At 39.7% G+C, this 18636-nt stretch overlaps 1 protein-coding gene across 2 annotated transcripts in view; it reads left to right on the top strand.

The window, feature by feature from the left end:
• Positions 1-892: 892 nt before the first annotated feature.
• The window catches only part of LOC131255466 (calmodulin-binding protein 60 D-like), an 86779-nt gene continuing 69035 nt past the window's right edge, over positions 893-18636 (top strand). For both annotated transcript variants that reach the window (XM_058256194.1, XM_058256193.1), the window contains exons 1-2: positions 893-1105; positions 4791-4848. In XM_058256194.1, the coding sequence (XP_058112177.1) occupies positions 1008-1105; positions 4791-4848 (156 nt within the window). In that variant the 5' untranslated portion in view covers positions 893-1007. The remainder of the gene's footprint in view (positions 1106-4790; positions 4849-18636) is intronic.

Here is an 18636-nt window from a genome sequence, read left to right as displayed (position 1 = left end):
GTGAAATGCATGAAAATGACCGTGAAGTGAAGCGAATTGACCATGAAATGCATGGAAATGACTGTGAAGTGAAGCGAATTGACCATGGAATGCATGGAAATGACCGTAAAGTGAAGGGAAATACATGGAACTGACCGTGAAGTAAAGCGGAATCATCGGGAATAACCGTGAAATGCATGGAATTGATCATGAAGTAAATGAAATGAATGAAATTGACCGCGAACTGATTGAAATGGATTTTCGACCATTGACCTGATGGAATCTTGGAAAATAAACAGGTTTGTTGGCTAAAGTAGCTTCTCCTACTCCAAAATCATATAGGGTACATCAAGTAACTAACTTTGGTTTCGAAGATTATCTTGTTAAATGAATAAAGAAAGAAATGAAAAAAAGAGAGAATTTTTTTTTTATATGCTTATATATATATATATATTTATATAAATATGTATTAGAGAAAAATGTAGGTAGAATGAAGTTATCCATGTAAAAAATAAAAAATAAAAAAAGAAATAAAAATTAAAGTGCACAGGTGGATGTGGGGCCAACCAAAATCATGAACATTAAGTGTGGGGCCCATGATGGGACCCACCTAATTTTTTTTAAAAAACCAGCGGCACTACTACACCTGGGCGGTACTACCACATAGACGTCTAGAGGTTGGCGGCATTACTGCCAGATCGGCAGTAGTACTGCCTGTATTTTCCCTAATTGCTACGGCTAAAGCTACGAATTATAACCGTAGCTATAGCCGTAGGGGGCATTTTCGTCATGTGCAGGGCGTCCGTACGCGTGGGGAGTATACTTCCCAACTAAAAAGAAATGGGCTTAAAACGGTTGTGGGCCATCTACTGGTCGTACAGTTGGAAATTTCTCTTTATTTAGCATGGAAATTTCGATTGGGTGTCTTGCTTCGGTTGGATATGCATAAAGATGGGCTGTTTTCAGTTAAAAGCACCGTCTTTCGTTCAACAGTCAGAATCTCCGAGTTCATTTAGTCACCGTGAAACATGTCCGGGAAGCGGCCACGTCATGACGATGAGCAGGGTCGATCGGACGGCAACAACCTACTCGTTCGCAAGCAAAAGAAGGGCCGTATTCGTGGAAGGTGAGAGTACAGATTTTTTTTCTTTTGTCACCTCTTCTGCTTGTTGTCGATCGGTTAGGACCGTTGATGTGAGTTTGTACCAGTGGGGTACATGAGTATGTTTCAACGGTTTTATGGCCATGAGAATGTTTCAACGGTTCTCACTGAATCCCCACTTTTCCCTCTCGTGTGGCCTACATGAGTTTTGGATCCACCACATTTTGGGATAGATTGTCCTAAAATGATCTTGCCAAACGTATGAACGGGGTAGATTTCCCAAAAACATGGCAGTGGGCCCCACCCAGCATACTTGCGCAGGAAATAAGCGTCTGTCTTTTTTCGCATCTTCATTTTGTACAACTGGGTCCCATTGTAGGGTGATCCGGGCCGTTGATCTGCTCGGAATCACAGTAGATGGATAAAGCCCAAAAAGCATCCCCCGGATTGGAAGATTGTAGCCGTTAATCTTAGGCTTTTTCTCAACCCGAAATCACCCTCGCCGGATGATAGCAGTCAACCAGGACAAAGGCTTTCAAAATGGACGGTGAGATCCCTTAAGATCTCCTGCCAGGGAGATTCGAGGGCCCTGTACAATCCAAGGTGGGCTCCGATGCGTTGGGCTCCTCTTTGGCGCCACCCAAAATTTATGCCCGTGAAATGGGTTTGGTGGCCATGATGAAAATCGAATGGGCTGACTCATTATCTTGCTGAATTGAAGGGGTTTGATTGTCTCCATTGTTCTAAAGAGCTTTGGCAAGCCGACATGCGTGTGCATGGTAGCTCATATAGGGCTATCAATGGGCTGCGGTTCGGGGGCCGGGTATAAGAGTACCCGTGCCCATACCACTTATACCGAGGGCGAGTCATTCATACCCGTGCCCTTTAAGATGTTGGCGTACCCATTAGGATATCAGTTACTCATTTATAATTAGAGACAAAACACACACACATGACATTCACTTAAAAAATTCATTTTATAAGAGAAATTAAAAACATAGAATATAGCATGATAAACATGTTATTTGGGTCCATACTCTTGCCCGGGTGGTAGACTCTCAGGAGTTTCAACTCCCGGTCAAGGGTTCGAGTACCCATAGGTGGTGACATTCCACCAGTGTGAGTGTGTGGCGTGTGTGTGTGCGTGTTAAAAAAAAAAAAAAAAGCACATGTTATTTTGTATTGAAAATGAAAAATTATTGATCCTTCTTTATGTTGTTTTTAATCCATCACATGATTAAAAGTTAGAAACGTTTACAGTGAAATTGCATACTTGGAGTACAAGAGTTTCAATATAAACCGTCCAAAGATTAGATGTTGAACGAAAATTTAAGGTTGTTTATCTGCTTATTGGATTGGTGAACATTTTTTAGATGGTTATAAAAGTGAAAAATATTTTATGCCCTATTTCAAGAAAGAAGTGTTTACAAATCAAAGCTTAGGATCATTCAACCAATTTGATTATATGATCTGTTACTTAGAGTTAGTGATTTTCACAATTTACTTGGTTTATTTGAGATATTGTTTACCACGTGTACAATTTATGAGTGCCTGTGTATCAAGCGTGTCTTGCATAGCCTGAATATGAAATAATTTCTCATTTTACTATGACTATTGATTTAGTATGTAAATTCTACAAGGAAATTTTTGATATGGTATTTAAATATTCTATATGGGTCCCACATGCTAACATTTGTACCATAGGCTCTTTCATAGCTTCGCGAGCCACATGTCTATGTCAAAATAGATGGTAGGTTTTATCCAAAGAATCTATTATTTTAATACATGGAATGTGCGTGCGTGCGTGTGTATCCATATATGTATATCTGTATGTATATGTATGTATCGTAGGCTAATTTGACATATAAAATAATTGGCTTGTGTGTTGTTTTGTTGTCTGTCACAATCTGCACCACATTCTCCTCTCTAAAACTCATCTACCATCTTAACTATCAGGGAAAAAACACTGCCAACATTTTTTGTTTCTTACAATGCATTGATTCATTAGTGGAACACTATTCCAAGTGATAATATATCATGAATTTGATCATGCTATGTCCCGTTGGGCCAGTCCAACCATCGCATATAGTAGTGCATCCTCTATTTGCCGCATGGGTCTAAATGTAGCCATGTATGCTCTTATATCTTGATATTATGCTTTTGTCCATTTTCCCTCATCTTTTTAGTTGTGAGTGCCTTCACTCCTTTGCTTGCTTCTGTCGTTGCATCAATCACCATTGGTTAGTACGAGAAGCTGACAACATTTGGAGCTATGTTACCATATTCAAATAGCTTGGTTGTTGCCTATCAAGTTTCTCAACGGCAGTTCTAGTCCATATTTATTTTTTTCTTGCTGTTTTGTTGTCTCCTTTCTTAAAAGAATTATATCACCCAAGGGTCTCTCGAGCTCCACCATATCTACATCGTCAGCCATGGGGAGAACACATAAAGAAGTCTCCTTTTGAATGAAGGCATGTTGTAATCCACTCAACATACCCCCACACCTAATTGCACTCTAGCCCCACTCGCATTCCCAGTATCACTCTCACTACCCCTACATCGAGTATGGACCTCCTCCCACCAAACATGTGCCAATGTTTTTCATCTTCAGGAGTGGTGCACACGTTCTCTTTTCTAGCCATCGTGACCTCCCAATCTAAATACTCTCCGCACTCAACATTTTTGTGTTCAACAATGCCTGTATAATTAGGACCAAACACATCTTGTTTAGCCCCTCAAGAGCATCCTATTATTTCTATAGACAACATTTTCCCCTTTAACTCTCCTAAATTTTGTTGCATCATGTGCATTATCTCTCTTGGCATGTTGCTGCACCCCGCAAAGTAGCTTTTTCTATGTGCCAAATGTTGTTTAAGTTGCGTGATTCACCAATTATCATTCTACCACAATAGCTACACTTCATTTAGTGCCTATACCACCCATCCTTTCACAATGTTGCTATCCAATATCCTCACTTCCAATTCTATTTCCAAATCCTAATTAGCAGGCCATTTTCTTGCTACTCCCTATAAGTCTAAAGAAAACTAGTGTGTAAAGTGTAAACAAAAGTCTTATATGACTCCAAAGCCTTTAAAACGAAAATGAATTGAGTTCTTCACTTGCTCAAAATATAAACAAATAAATATAATTATTATACATACAAATATTATCAAGACGAAGTCAAAAAAAGCAACAAATTTTTCAAATGTTTATTCATGATCACTATTCATCCAACTAACTCAGACAACTCGGCCAAGTCTCGACTAACTCAGTATCGAACAAATGGGTCCAAAAACCATTAATTTTGAATTGAAAATGTACAGCAACAATACAGAAAGCAATTTGGGACTCCAAAAAGGGATTTGGTACACCATTCTAGACCATGGCTCCCCCAAAACAAGTTGTAAAATAATGAAATAGGTAGGTTCCTTATCAGGTGCATTGAAGTGGAATGTGCTCAACTTCCTCAAGCTGCTTGTGAATGTTTAATTGAGTTGACTTGCAATTTATAGTAATTGGAACTTGGGAGTGCCAGCCCAAATTTGGTCATTTCGCCCCTTTATTCAGTTAAATGGTCGCAATTCAACTTGACTGAGCATCGCAATGCATCCTAAAGCACATTTTCTTTGACATCAAAAACATTATCTGATTTTGCTTAGACACTTGAGTTCAGCATCCTTTGTTTGATATTTCTTGCTCTCTCTCTCAGTGTGGCAGTTGAAGCTGAAGAGGAGCTGCTTTCTGTAAGGAAGTCCTTGCTTAAACTTGTGAGTTCATCTTTTTCAAATGATTTTGCAGTAAGGATGAACTCTTATATGTCGTTTGAATTGATTGTTATTGCACCAATCTGAGCATAAACCATTATTCATTTGTCTTCTTCTTCTTTTTTTTTTCTTTTTTTGTTCTTTTTTTTTTTTTAAATGCAAAATTATGTATAAGCTACGTACATGTGTACGTGGTCGATTTGTGCACACACATGTATATATGTATTCATATTTGTGTATATGCATGGGAAATGTTAATGTCCCAATATTTTAAATGATACAAGGGACAACCAACCGTTGATCCAAATTCTCCAATCATTCATGCCACTGCTCACAATCTTTCTATAAAAATATCACATTGATTGGAAGATACTAACCCTCTAAATGTGGTCCATTGTGACAACTATATTTTTTATTGGATGTGTGTGCTTTGTAAATGTAATTTGATCTTGTTTATTGGAACTGGGTCATCTAACTGACATAAGGTGATGAATGGAATAAATTCAATACTGGCTTCTTCTTTTTTTTGTCAATTGTTTTTGGAAACTTGGAACTGTGTTTAGCAGGTTAGAGTAGATTCCTTTACAGGGTTTCTCTAGTAAGCCCCTAGTAAAATAATGAAGTGGACACAATACCCATGGCTAAGGAAGAGTTGTGATACCACAGTTGTTGAATACCCTTAACTCCATAATCACTCTATCAGGTTTGGGCAACCCGTGATTAGTTTGTGATTATCTTGTGAGAAGTGAACCAACGATGACTTTAGTTGGCTTGATATCCACCATCGAGCACCTAATCGGCTATGTTGTTCACCACACGGGAGTGTGAATCTTATCTGCATTGGATGGATCACATTAGATCAGTTACCGAGAGGACCATCATGCTTGGTATGGTTGATTTGATCATGCACCGCCAGCTTGGACTTAGCTTAAGGTTATGGAGGAAATTCATGGTCTCGGTGTTGACAAACCTTTTCAATGCTATAGAAGTGGTTGACAGAAGTGTTATAGGGTACATGCATTAAGGTTTGGTTGAAGCCAGATGTATTCTAGTTGCGGTTCATTAGTCGCTCGAGACTTAGTTTGTGGATGATCTTTCTTATTAGGCACTCCATTTTATATACAACTAGCCAGCATCTCCAAATGTTTTCAAAAGGTTTTACGAGCAATGTCAACCATTAGATCTTTTAATTTCATTGTCAAAGTGTTCTTATCAAGCTTGATGGAATTCTAACAGCCACATATTTTTGTAGTCCACCTCGTGCTAGAATCGGACTTTGGGCCAAGAGTGGATGATATTGATAATGGAAGGGTTTAGGTTCATTTGGGTGCATGGGATAGGCAAGAATATTGACTTTTAATGTTGCAGGGACATATCAAAGTCTAGGGGTTAGGAGTACCTTACAGTTTCCTAACGGTACTCCTTGCTAAGATACCCGGTTACCTTCTATATAAGATCCTATGCCCAAATGGATAGTCAAAGTCAAAGAGTCACACGCCCCCTCCTTGCTTGGATGCCCCCCCTCCCCCCCCCCCCCCCCAAAAAAAAAAAAAAAAAACGGAAAAAAAGAAAAAGAAAAGAGAGATATGCTCCCTTAATACTATTTATTGTGTAATTCACCTTATGGATGGTTCTTGATCTCCTCTTTTAGTACAACCTTACAGAATTGTAAGAAGAGGCCTCTGTACTGTCTCTCAATAGAGATTGATCATGGAGAAACCTTCATGTGAAGGAACTGCAATGGCCCATCATCATTATCTTGTAAACAAGCAAAGTAATAATCTCGACCATTTGTTTAGATCCTTTTAGAAACTTGATTACATATACATGGAGATAGGATCAATGGGTTTGAAATATTGATTTTAGCAAGTTTACTCTTCAGCCTTTCTAATCCATGATTTTTATAAGCCATAGATCAAATGATTAGCATCATTAAATTAAAGTGCTTCTTTATAGGCCTAAGCTATCTATGGTGGGGCCCATCAGAATGACGTATAAAGACGGATGATTGGACCTCTTCCTTGAATCTTGACCGTTCATTTTTCATGTCATTAATGTTTATCGTATTATTGGTTAGATGGTTAGAATACCCGATTGGCCGGAATTTTGCTCCATGCCCCTAGTTGTATGAAGGAAAGTCCAAATTGACAATCAGACGTCTCACGTGTCGTTTAAAAGTTTTGAGGGTGTTGCTAACCTCCTCGTGAAAGTGAGGAGATTATCATTCCCTATCTATCTATATATATGTACGTATGCATGTAAGTAATGAACCGTTCTCAATGTGTTACATTAAAACTCAAAATTCCAATGAGTACTCGCAACAAACTATTAAATTGCATCCAAGTAGAAAATTCAGTTCGGCAGTCAGTCAATCACCTTCCCTGTGTAAACAAAATAATAACTTGTTGAAGATAAAAAAGAAGGTAGATGGTTTAGTGGACAAAATTCAAGGCCTGATTAATAGCAATAGGTTTATTCAAATTCAGGGTGTGGGTTACGAAGATATGTTCTTTCTTAAGATGTGATTATCCTATATCAACATAATATATATTGTCCATAACCGTGTACTTGGACTAAGAGTTACACTAGATGAAAATTAAGGATGCTTTTCTTACCATTATTGATCTTGAGGAGGGTATAAATATGCATTAACCTCACAGTAATATCAAGTTAGGACTTCTATAGGCTAGAGAAGCCTATACGGTGTTTCTTACTTAACAGTCACCTCATTTGGTCTTTTCAGTAGCTAGTTAGTGATAGGTTGCAGGGAAAACAACAAGAAATCACCACATAGAACAAAACTCTAAATTAGTGATGTTTTCCCTAATGCGAAACTCTCAAATAAAGCAACAATATATATCAACTTTAGAAAGGCAACAATGTATAAAAATACCCCTATATAAACCTAGTTACCCAACATGGGACACGGGTTAAAAGAGAAAACATATATTACAAACAATAATTAAAACATAATATAAACAGGTGAGGGGATGGACCCCTACACCACGACCATCCAACCATATGGCACGTGTGGCATGGGCAATCATGTGTCTAACAATTAGGACCATTGAGTATAAGTTAAGTGGTTTAATAATCATTGTCTAATTCTGTCCTATATGTTGTTAATAGTTTATTCAAGGGAAATGACATAGGATTATTGGCTTAGCTGATGGAGTTGACTTTTGCCAAACCTTGAGTCGAAAGGTACAAGAGATCAACTTTTAGTTGAGAGTTAAAACCACGAGGGACTATTGATCAAACCCAAGGGTTGACAACCCCAAGTGTGGGGTTACGATGCAGTTTTACTCAGTGAGATTGAGATCAAATACTCGGGGAATGGGGAACACAAACTAGAATTAATCTAAAGGTAATGGGTTGTCTGGGTTTTAATCCAGCAAATAAGTAAAAAGGGTTTAAAATAATAAATAAAAGACTAAAGATCTATGAATCTACTCATAACAATCATAATATCTTATTTACTAATTCAATTCTTATAACTTAATTAGAATCGAAGTCCTATCTTATCCAATCAGAAGATAATTCTATTAAACCAATCATCAACACCAATAAGATATAATTTCGATTGAACAATTCTTTCATGAAGCACTTGAATCTCAATTGCCGGGAATTAAAAGCATTCAAGGCACCCTTAGGCGACAATGGATCAATCAATTATACAGATTGAATCATTCTCTAATCCAGGTTAAACAATTGTTAAATCAAAGCATTCATTGTACCCACAGTGCACAACAAATCCAGAAATAAACAACTCAAAGACTTCAAAGTAAACCAAATTTATTTCAATCTACTATCATCATTTAAACCAATGTTATTGAATTAAAGAAACTAAATATTGTAATTCAACTACAAGCTTTATTCCTTAGCCTTAGCTAAGAGATTAGCTTAACATGACTAATATCTTATAACAAAAAAGAAAAGAAAAACATAAACGACAAACTATAGAATTGAAGGATTGAAGAAGAAGGACGACTTCGTGGAAGCTCCGCCACCCCTAGTTTTTTCTTTCAAGCCTTAATTCATACTTAGGAAAGCCTAAAACACCCATTTAAATAGGTAAAACTGAAAAGGCCGAGCTATATGTCCTGCGCGGGTAAATAGGACAATGCCAAATTAAAAATTAACAGTGGAATTAAACAATAAGATAGCCAAATGAATTGCAAATAATCAAAGGAAGCAACAACCTCAAAATTATAGTATTGAGAGGTTGATACAAATGTTGTTCTAAGGACAACCTTACACCATAAAAACCAAGGGTTTATGGCAGGACAACCTTACTAGAACGATTTGTGTATCAAAAACTCAAACTGAAGAGGAATAAAAAGGAAATAGCAAGAAAGGAAATCTAAGCTATTACAACATTCCCCACAATTCTGAAATGTAAAGATTACAACATTCACATCCGCAAATACATCCCACAATCTTGAACCAAAAAGAATAAAGAAAGGAAACCACAAAACACAGAGAATTATAGTGGTTCGCTTGTGTGTAGACCAACTGTTAAACAATAGCCACACAGCTACTCCACTCATAATATCCTCACATAGTGGATATTAGTGTTCATTATGAAAATAGGTTTAGTTCACCTAAAACCCTCACAATTGTGTCTTTCAAGTGGGCTTATACAATTCAAAAAACCCCACACTCTGAGTTTTCTGGATCACCTCAGATAAACCAAAACAGAGAGATTTTTCTGGCACAATCTCAATGAAAACCGAAACAAAGGATTTACAAAAATGTAAAATACCTGGATATTCTCTTTTTGATATAGCCTGGAAGAACCAAATCGGAGTAGAAGTTCAACGTAGAAGTTCAATGTCCACACTCACTTATGAAACGGTTCTAGGTTCTAAATTGATTTTAAGTTAAATCAAGTTGGGCTAGCTCTATTTGATTTTGATTCCAAGAAGTGGGAATACTTCAATCCCTCTTTCAGATCAGATTGGAATACAGAATACAAAATCAAATATAACAAAGCTAATAAAAGAGAATATTAAATATGCACAATATAGCTTAAGAAGTTTACAAACTTATCTCTCAGAGTGTCGTATTGATTTAGCTTGAATTGAATACCAAACTTTGAAAATCGTGCTCTATTTATAGGTGAAGAAATCACATTCACGACTGGTCCTGTGGACACCACGACTGGTCGTAGGACCAACGGATTTTTGAAATTTTGAGCGCGATAAGATAAAGCCGTTCCACGATTGGTCGTAGGCCCTCCACGACTGGTCGTGTGGAACCAGAAACAATTACTAGACTTTGAGTCATAGCTGCAAGACTGGTCGTGAATGAGTCGTGCACTGTTCACACGACCGGTCGAGCAGTCTTCAGGACTGGTCGAGGCTTAACAAAAAATTCTGAAAATTTGTAACAAACTTAGGATTGGTCGAGCCAGTGCTAAGACTAGTCAAACAGAGTCCAGGACTAGTATAGAAACAGACTATTCACTTATAAAATGATCTAATTGAATTATGTATTCAAAATGACCTACCCTAAGGTCAATTTAAAGTCATTCATACCTTGAACATGATGTATGAACATTGAACCTTCTTTTCTTCAAATGATAGACGTTCTTTGAAGTTCGCAAAGCTTGAGATCTTGTCAAAGGATAAAGCTTGAACTTGAGACTCTTGAAGCTTGAGAACGACTGACAGTAAAGCTTAAGTATCTTAAACTTTCAAAGTCTAGGAACGTTGTCTTGACTTGTACGAAGCTTTGAAATTCTTGAATTCTTCTTGAAAGCTTTTAAATTCACAATTGATGTTGTACACGAATATGAACAAGTACACTTGCCCTTGAAGTTCTTGTACAAAAGACCCTTGTTCTTGAGAGATGCACAGACTTCATTATGAGCTGGATAAGACATAGATTCCAAGAGAGATTTTGGCACTACAAACTGAGAGGTTTTGGCACTCCAAACTTTGACAATTATAGGAGCTAGAAAACCATAGCACTTACAATCTCCCCCTTTGTCAAATTTGTGACAAAACACACTCCACAGTAACATAACCAATATACGCACAAAGAATCATGCACTAGTTATCAAAAGAAACCAGTTACAGCCTGGTTAAAGAATCATGCACCAGTTATCATCAACTTGCATCAACAATACTCTCCCTTACTTAACTCCTCCCCCTTTCACAAAGAATCATGCTACATATCCACAATCCATATATAATCCACATGCCAATATACCAATATATACCACAATCACCACAATCACCATATATTAAGCATGCCAAAATTCTCCCCCCTTTTGTCACAATATGACAAAGGAAGGAATTAAAAAGTAGAAATGGAAGTAGATAAAGACGGAAGAACAAGAAAAGTACTGAGGAATAGATGATCAAGATAGACAAAATATCAAATCCATAAGCAAGTCATGCGCAACCATAATTAACCAAAGTCAATCAAGTACAACTAAGGTAAATCAAGTCCAAGTACTATCTCAAAAGACAAAATTAAAGCAAGTATCATTAAAGTTATTACAGACCATGATAAGAAAATACTAATGAGCAGGAATAGATGGATCAATTTAGTGTAAACCCTTGTTAATGCACCTCATATATTTACGCATATAAGCAAATTGAGAATCCTGGATTACACAAATCTGAGCTACCTGTTCCTTAAGAGTATGCAACCTCTCAGCAAAATCAGAAAGCTGATAGTCAGGGTCAGCCTCAGAATCTGATTCAATCTCATTAAAGATACCATCCATGTTTATATCATCTGGAGGTAAATCGCCTTCTTCTTCATTCACTGCTCCAGCTTCACCACCACCTACATTCATTTGGCCATCAGCCAACCTCAAATTCATCTTGTTTATATTGGAGTTGTTGAAAATAAGGTGATGAATAGGAGCCTCTCCAACAGGCATAACCACTAACATATGAGTGGCTAACACAGTCATAAGATATGTAAAGGGGATATCATTGTGACCAGGATGGAGACGGAATTGTATGATGGAATGACAGATTAAAGAAGGAAGACAAACATTTGTACCAGATATAATGGAATGCAAAATTCGAACCATGAAAGCGGTGAGTTCGGTTTTGTTCCTAGAACGAGGATATAGATTTGAAATAAATTTCCTATGAAGGACCCTGTATCTGGGTAACAAGTACTTTGAAGTGAGCGCATTCCCATTTTGATTCCAATGTGCATCTATATTACACAATGCTCTTGTAAGCATACGTTTTTCTGATTCAGAAGGTTTAGCTACTAGAGAGCTAATTGGAATACCTTCATCATTGACAGGTATGTCCATTAAGCCAGAAATCAGATCTCGGTCAACTTCAAATGGACCTTCTCTGGTAGCTATGACAAAAGTTAAATTCTCAGTTGAAAAATCAGAAATACATGCAAACATAGCTTGCGTAATAGACCGGTATGCCGGCCCACCCCAATGTTAGCCCATCCTACAGATTGGAGAAGTTGAAGGAGATCAAAAAGAGTAAGATGTTCAACATGCACAGGTCGCTCAACTATTACATTGCGCAACCTCAAATCTCGCACATAGGGAGGATCATCTTCGGGTGACCGAAGGTGGCGCCTTGTGATAGGTGTCAATCTAGATGTTGAAGGACCACGAGTATTTTTCTTTCTACCTCTAGCATCCATTTGCAATTAGGAATACAATAAATCAAGAAGTTGCAAAAGAAATAGAGTGAGGTTTCTCTAGAACAGATTTTGGAGAAGAAAACCCTTAAAAACTTCAAAGAAACAAGAAATAAATCACTCTAAGTATGAAAATGAAGTGATGTGGACTTGAATCTACAAGAAAAATGGAATTAATGCACTAACCTTGAAGATCTAGGAACGTGGGTACGACCGGTCGAGCTTAGACTCGTTGGAGAGGAAGCACAAATTAGGAAGAAAAGGGTTTTTCCCCCAAATTAAAGTACCAGACGCGCTACACAACTGGTCGAGTACGTCCTCGACCGGTTGTGCCACGACTGGTCGAGTACGTCCTCGATTGGTCGTGCACAACCAAAAATATGCATTTTGCACATAATTTAGAAATTTAAACAATTAATTTAACAAATATACACACTATGATACATACATGCATAAATAATCAATTCAAATTGCACATACCAAGATCAAATTTCAATTTATTAGACCTGCTTTTGTCGAGCGGTTTAGTGAAAATGTCAGCAAGTTGATTCTCGGTCGGAATGTATTCCAAAGAAATTGTCTTTTCTTCCATTAATTCACGACTATAGTGATATCTAATGTCAATGTGCTTGGTTCGTGAATGCTGGATTGGATTTTTAGATATATTTATTGCACTGGAATTATCACAATATAAAACCATAGAATCCTATGCAATTCCTTAATCGCTTAATATTCTTTTCATCCATACAAGCTGAGTGCATGCATTACCTGCTACAATGTATTCAGCCTCAGTAGTTGAGAGTGATACGGAACTTTGCTTCTTGCTAAACCGAGAAACTAAACAGTTTCCAATATAGAAACAACTACCACTGGTTGATTTTCTATCATCAATGTTACCAGCCCAATCAACATCTGTGTAACCAGCCAACTGAACACTACTATCATGTGGATACCAAAGACCTAGGTTAGCTGAGCTTGTAACATATCGCATAATCCGCTTAACAGCTGTTAAATGTGACTCTTTAGGGTCGGATTGATATCTAGCGCAAATCCCTACGCTAAATGCAATATCAGGTCGACTTGCAGTTACATAAAGTAAACTGCCAATCATACTACGATATAATTTAGGATCCACACTTTTACCTGTAGAGTCCTTTGAGAGTCTTAATGTTGTACTTGTTAGACACCTCACATACCTTGTATATCTTGTTACCTTGTATATCTTATTTCTATAGGTAAGAGATACTGCGTTTACTTCTTTCCTTGTATAGATGGTTGTAATCTCTATATATTCAACCACATTGGGTTGTCTCAAATACACAGAAAATCTTCTGCATCTCTCTGTTTATATGGTATCAAAGCGAGGTTGATCCGAAACCGTCCCTGCGTCGTCCGTTCATCACCTCTGCTGCTCTGGCAAGTGCCTCTACTCATCCGACCGCCCCTGCGTCGTCCGGCCGCCTAAACCACGCCGTCCGACCGCCCCTGCTGCATCGTCCGGCCATCCCTACTGCGTTCGGACATTGTTCCTGCTCATCCGACCTCCCCTGCGTCATCCGGCTGTCCCTGTTGCGTCATCCTGCGACCCTTCTGCTTCAGATCTGCTCGTCCGACCCTGCTGTGTCGCCCGGTCGTCCCCACTCGCCTCTGCTCACCTCTGCGCCTCTGTCCCTGTGCTCCACTGCTCATCCCTGCTCGTCCGACCAGCCCTTGCTCGTCCGGCAGCCCCTGCTCGGCCTCTGCTCGTCCAAATCCAGGTTCAGATCCAACGCACTCTGCTCGTCCAGATCCAGATCCCTTGCTGTACGGTAATCCAAGATTCAACCTCTGCTCATCCAGATCCAGATCCCTTGCTGTACGATACATCTAAAACTTTCTTCTGTGTATTCCATTACTTCAGATCAATCAATGGATAAGGACTCATCACGTACAGAAGCCCCACGTTGTAGTTTTGATGGTACCAACTATTCTCTATGGGCCATCCATTTTAAGAACTTCCTCAAGGGTCGTGGTTTGTGGGGACTACTGGATGGATCTGTTACTATCCTCACAGATGCCGCCAAATTAGATGATTGGGAAATAAATAATGGACGGATTATTACCTGGATTCTCGATTCGGTCGATCTGTCCATTGCTGTTGGACTCACGCCTCATCACACTGCTAAGGCAATGTGGGAACATCTCCAGTCGATTTATCAACAGAGTAATACGGCTCGGTTATACCGTCTGGAACAGGATCTTGTTACCCTTACTCAGGGTAACGATAGTATTCAATCATTTTACTCCAAAATTGTCACAATTTGGATAGAGATGACTATAATGGATCCAACATTTCCTCATGACTTTAAAATATTCCAAACTATGCGCGAGAGTGCGCAAGTTCGTCAATTTCTTATGAAGCTACGTCCGGAATTTGAGCATTGTCGGGCTGCTCTCTTGAACCGTAGCCCTACTCCTTCATTGAATTCGGTTATTAATGATTTATTGGCTGAGGAATAACGATTGAAAGTTCTCTCAACTCCGGGCTCATCTGATATGGTGCTTGCTATGTCCACAACTCCACCAACATGTGGTTCTGGTTCCTCTCCCTTGACTTGTCACGGGTGCAACAAGGTAGGACATGTTGTCGCTCAATGCAAGGAATGGTGTGCTTATTGTCGACGGACTGGTCATGGTATTCAGGACTGCCGTACACGAGCTTATGCATCTTCTTTCGGCCGTGGACGTGGTGGCCGTGGTCGTGGCCGTGGTCGTGCTCTTTCTGCTACGGCTGCCACTATTTCTTCCGAGACATCTGTTAGTGAGTCTGCATCTACTACTTCTGCTGAAGGTCTTTCATCTCCATTGACTCCTGCGATGCTCCAACAAATTGTTCAGGCCCTTTCTGCCGCCAGTATGTCAGGTATATCCCCATCTTTTACATGGTTCTTCGATTCGGGTGCTTCCAATCATATGACCGGTGATGTATCCCATCTTCGTGACATTCGTCCCTATACCGGCAATCAGGCTATTTCTACTGCGGATGGCACTAGACTACCTATTCAGTCCGTTGGCTCATTGACTTTCTCTCCTTCTGCTCATCGCCAGTTCACTCTTCGTGATGTGTTTCATGTCCCTAACCTCTCCTCCAATTTAATTTCAGTTGGTCAACTCACTTCCAATAACTGCTTAGTCATATTTCTTCCCAACTGTTGTTTTGTGCAGGATCTGGCAATGGGGAAGGTACTTGGGAAGGGTAGGCGGCATGGTCGTCTGTACGTGCTTGATTTTGATCAATCTGTCACTCCGGCTCGTTGTTTCTTTTCTCCATCTTTATCAGATATTACTTCAGCAAATAAAATGTGGAAACTGTGGCACTTTCGCCTGGGTCATCCACATTCGGATCGGTTACTTCAGTTAATTTCATCTGGCATGTTAGGGAATATTTCTCTTAATAAAAATGATTTGGATTATTCTTGTTCTTCCTGTTGTCTTTCAAAAAGTAAGTGTATTCCCTTTTCTTTAAGTACTACAAAAACATCTTCTATGTTTGAACTTGTGCATACAGATGTTTGGGGTCCATCACCAATTATGTCCCTCTCTGGGTTACGATACTATGTTATATTCATTGATGATTTCACACGGTACACTTGGATTTACTTTCTGCAATCAAAGTCACAGGTTTTTGAAAAATTCAAGTTATTTCACTCTATGGTAGAGACTCAGTTTCGGGTTCCAGTTCAAACTCTCCGCTCTGACTCAGGGGGGGAATATCTCTCAACCGAATTTCGTACCTTTCTTCAAGGTCATGGGATTATTCATCAGACCACCTGTTCTGATACTCCACAACAAAATGGGGTGGCTGAACGGAAAAATCGTCATATTGTTAAAACTGCCAACACTCCGATGACAGCTATGAGTGTTCCTCGTTCTTTCTGGGCGGAAGCCATGTTACATTCAATCTACTTGATTAACCGGATGCCAACCAAAGTTCTGAATGGTAAATCTCCCTACTTTGTTCTCACCGGCTTACCTCCTGCATATTCCACACTCCGTGTGTTTGGTTGTATTTGTTATGTTCACCTGGCTTCACGTGAACGTAATAAACTATCTCCAAAATCGGTCAAATGTATGTACTTGGGATTTGGGGAAACTCAAAAAGGTTTTGGATGTTATGATCCTGTCTCTCGTCGTGTTCGGGTTTCACGACATGTTGTTTTTCTTGAACATATTGCCTTTCATTCATCTCTTCCTCCTCCGCACACTCCAAACTCTTCTGGTCTAACCACCTTTCCTGAAATTCCGTTTGCCTCGAGTACTCTCCCTCGTCCATTGCAGGTATACTCACGTCGACCACATACAGATCCACCACCTATTACTCAACCCGAACCTACTGTACCTGTTGCGGATCCTGAACCTACCTCGATATATCGTTCTGCTCGTGAACATCGAGCGCCTGATCGCTTGATATGCTCTATGTCTGCCATGAATGCTACTCTGGATACTGTCTCTATTCCTACTTCATATTCTCAGGCAGCCACTCATGATTGTTGGAAGAAGGCTATGGCAGAAGAACTTGCGGCATTGGATGATAACCGTACGTGGGAGATTGTCCCTCGACCCACTGACCAACAACTAATTGGTAGCAAATGGATTTATTCTGTAAAGCTCAAGTCTGATGGATCATTGGATCGATACAAGGCTCGACTTGTCGCTCAGGGATACAAACAGGAATACGGAATTGATTACGATGAGACTTTCGCTCCTGTGGCCAAGATGAAAACTGTTCGTACTCTCTGGCTATATCTTCTGTTCGCTCATGGCCACTCTCTCAGATGGATGTGAAAAATGCCTTTCTTCATGGAGACCTCCAAGAAACCGTATATTTGAAACCTCCTCCTGGCTCTTTAATTCCTGACAATAAGGTATGCCGCCTAAAGAAAGCCCTGTACGGCCTCAAACAGGCACCGCGGGCATGGTTCCAACGCTTTCACAATGTGGTTACGGGTGCTGGCTTCACTCAAAGTGGTCATGACCCATCCTTATTTTTGCGCACCACTGCTCATGGCATTGTTATTGTTCTGGTTTATGTTGATGACCTCCTACTGACTGGTAGCGATGCTACTAGCATTTCGGCTTTAAAGGAAGTTCTGCAATCATCGTTCAAGATGAAAGACCTCGGCCATCTTACATATTTTCTTAGACTTGAATTTTCACGTTCCAACCGTGGGATTCTGGTCAGCCAGCGTAAATATACTAAGGATCTTCTCACCTTAGCATCACTGACGGATCAGAAGATGGTTCAGACTCCTTTAGAACTTAACGTTCACTATGGTCGTGATGATGGTGATCTACTTGCACAGCCCGATTTATACCGCTGTCTGGTTAGGAGTCTGGTTTACTTAACTATGACTCGCCCTGATATTGCCTACGCTGTCCAAGTCGTCAGTCAGTTTATTTCTGCTCCTCGGATTCTTCATATGACTGCGGTGTTGCGCATCCTACGGTACCTTCGTGGAACTCTAGATCGATCTCTGTTCTTCTCCTCCACGGCGACTCTAGACCTTTGTGCTTATTCGGATGCTGATTGGGCTGGATGCCCTCTCACGTGAAGATCTACCACTGGCTACTGTGTTTTTCTCGGCACTTCTCTCATCTCTTGGAAGTGTAAGAAGCAGGCCACTGTTTCCAAATCGAGTACAGAAGCCGAGTATCGGGCGATGTCCGCTGCGTGTAGTGAGCTTGTCTGGTTACGTGGACTTATTTCAGACTTGAGCATTCCTCTACCGAATCCTACTCCACTCCATGTCGATAATCTCAGTGCCATACAGATCGCCTCTAACCCAGTTTTTCATGAACGAACGAAGCATATTGAAGTTGACTGTCACTTTATTCGTGAGAAATTTCAGTCTGGGCTCATTTCTCTTCCACATGTAGCATCCCATGATCAGATTGCTGACATTCTCACCAAATCCCTCACGTCTGCACTTCACTCGTTTCTTGTTGGCAAACTATTACTTGTCGATGACCAGCATTAGTTTGAGGGGGGATGTTAGACACCTCACATACCTTGTATATCTTGTTACCTTGTATATCTTATTTCTATAGGTAGGAGATACTGCGTTTACTTCTTTCCTTGTATAGATGGTTGTAATCTCTATATATTCAACCCCA

This window comes from Magnolia sinica, chromosome 9 (assembly GCF_029962835.1).
Source record: "Magnolia sinica isolate HGM2019 chromosome 9, MsV1, whole genome shotgun sequence".
Taxonomy (NCBI): domain Eukaryota; kingdom Viridiplantae; phylum Streptophyta; class Magnoliopsida; order Magnoliales; family Magnoliaceae; genus Magnolia; species Magnolia sinica.
Note: the sequence above shows the minus strand (reverse complement) of the source record. Positions and strands in the feature narration are given on the sequence as shown.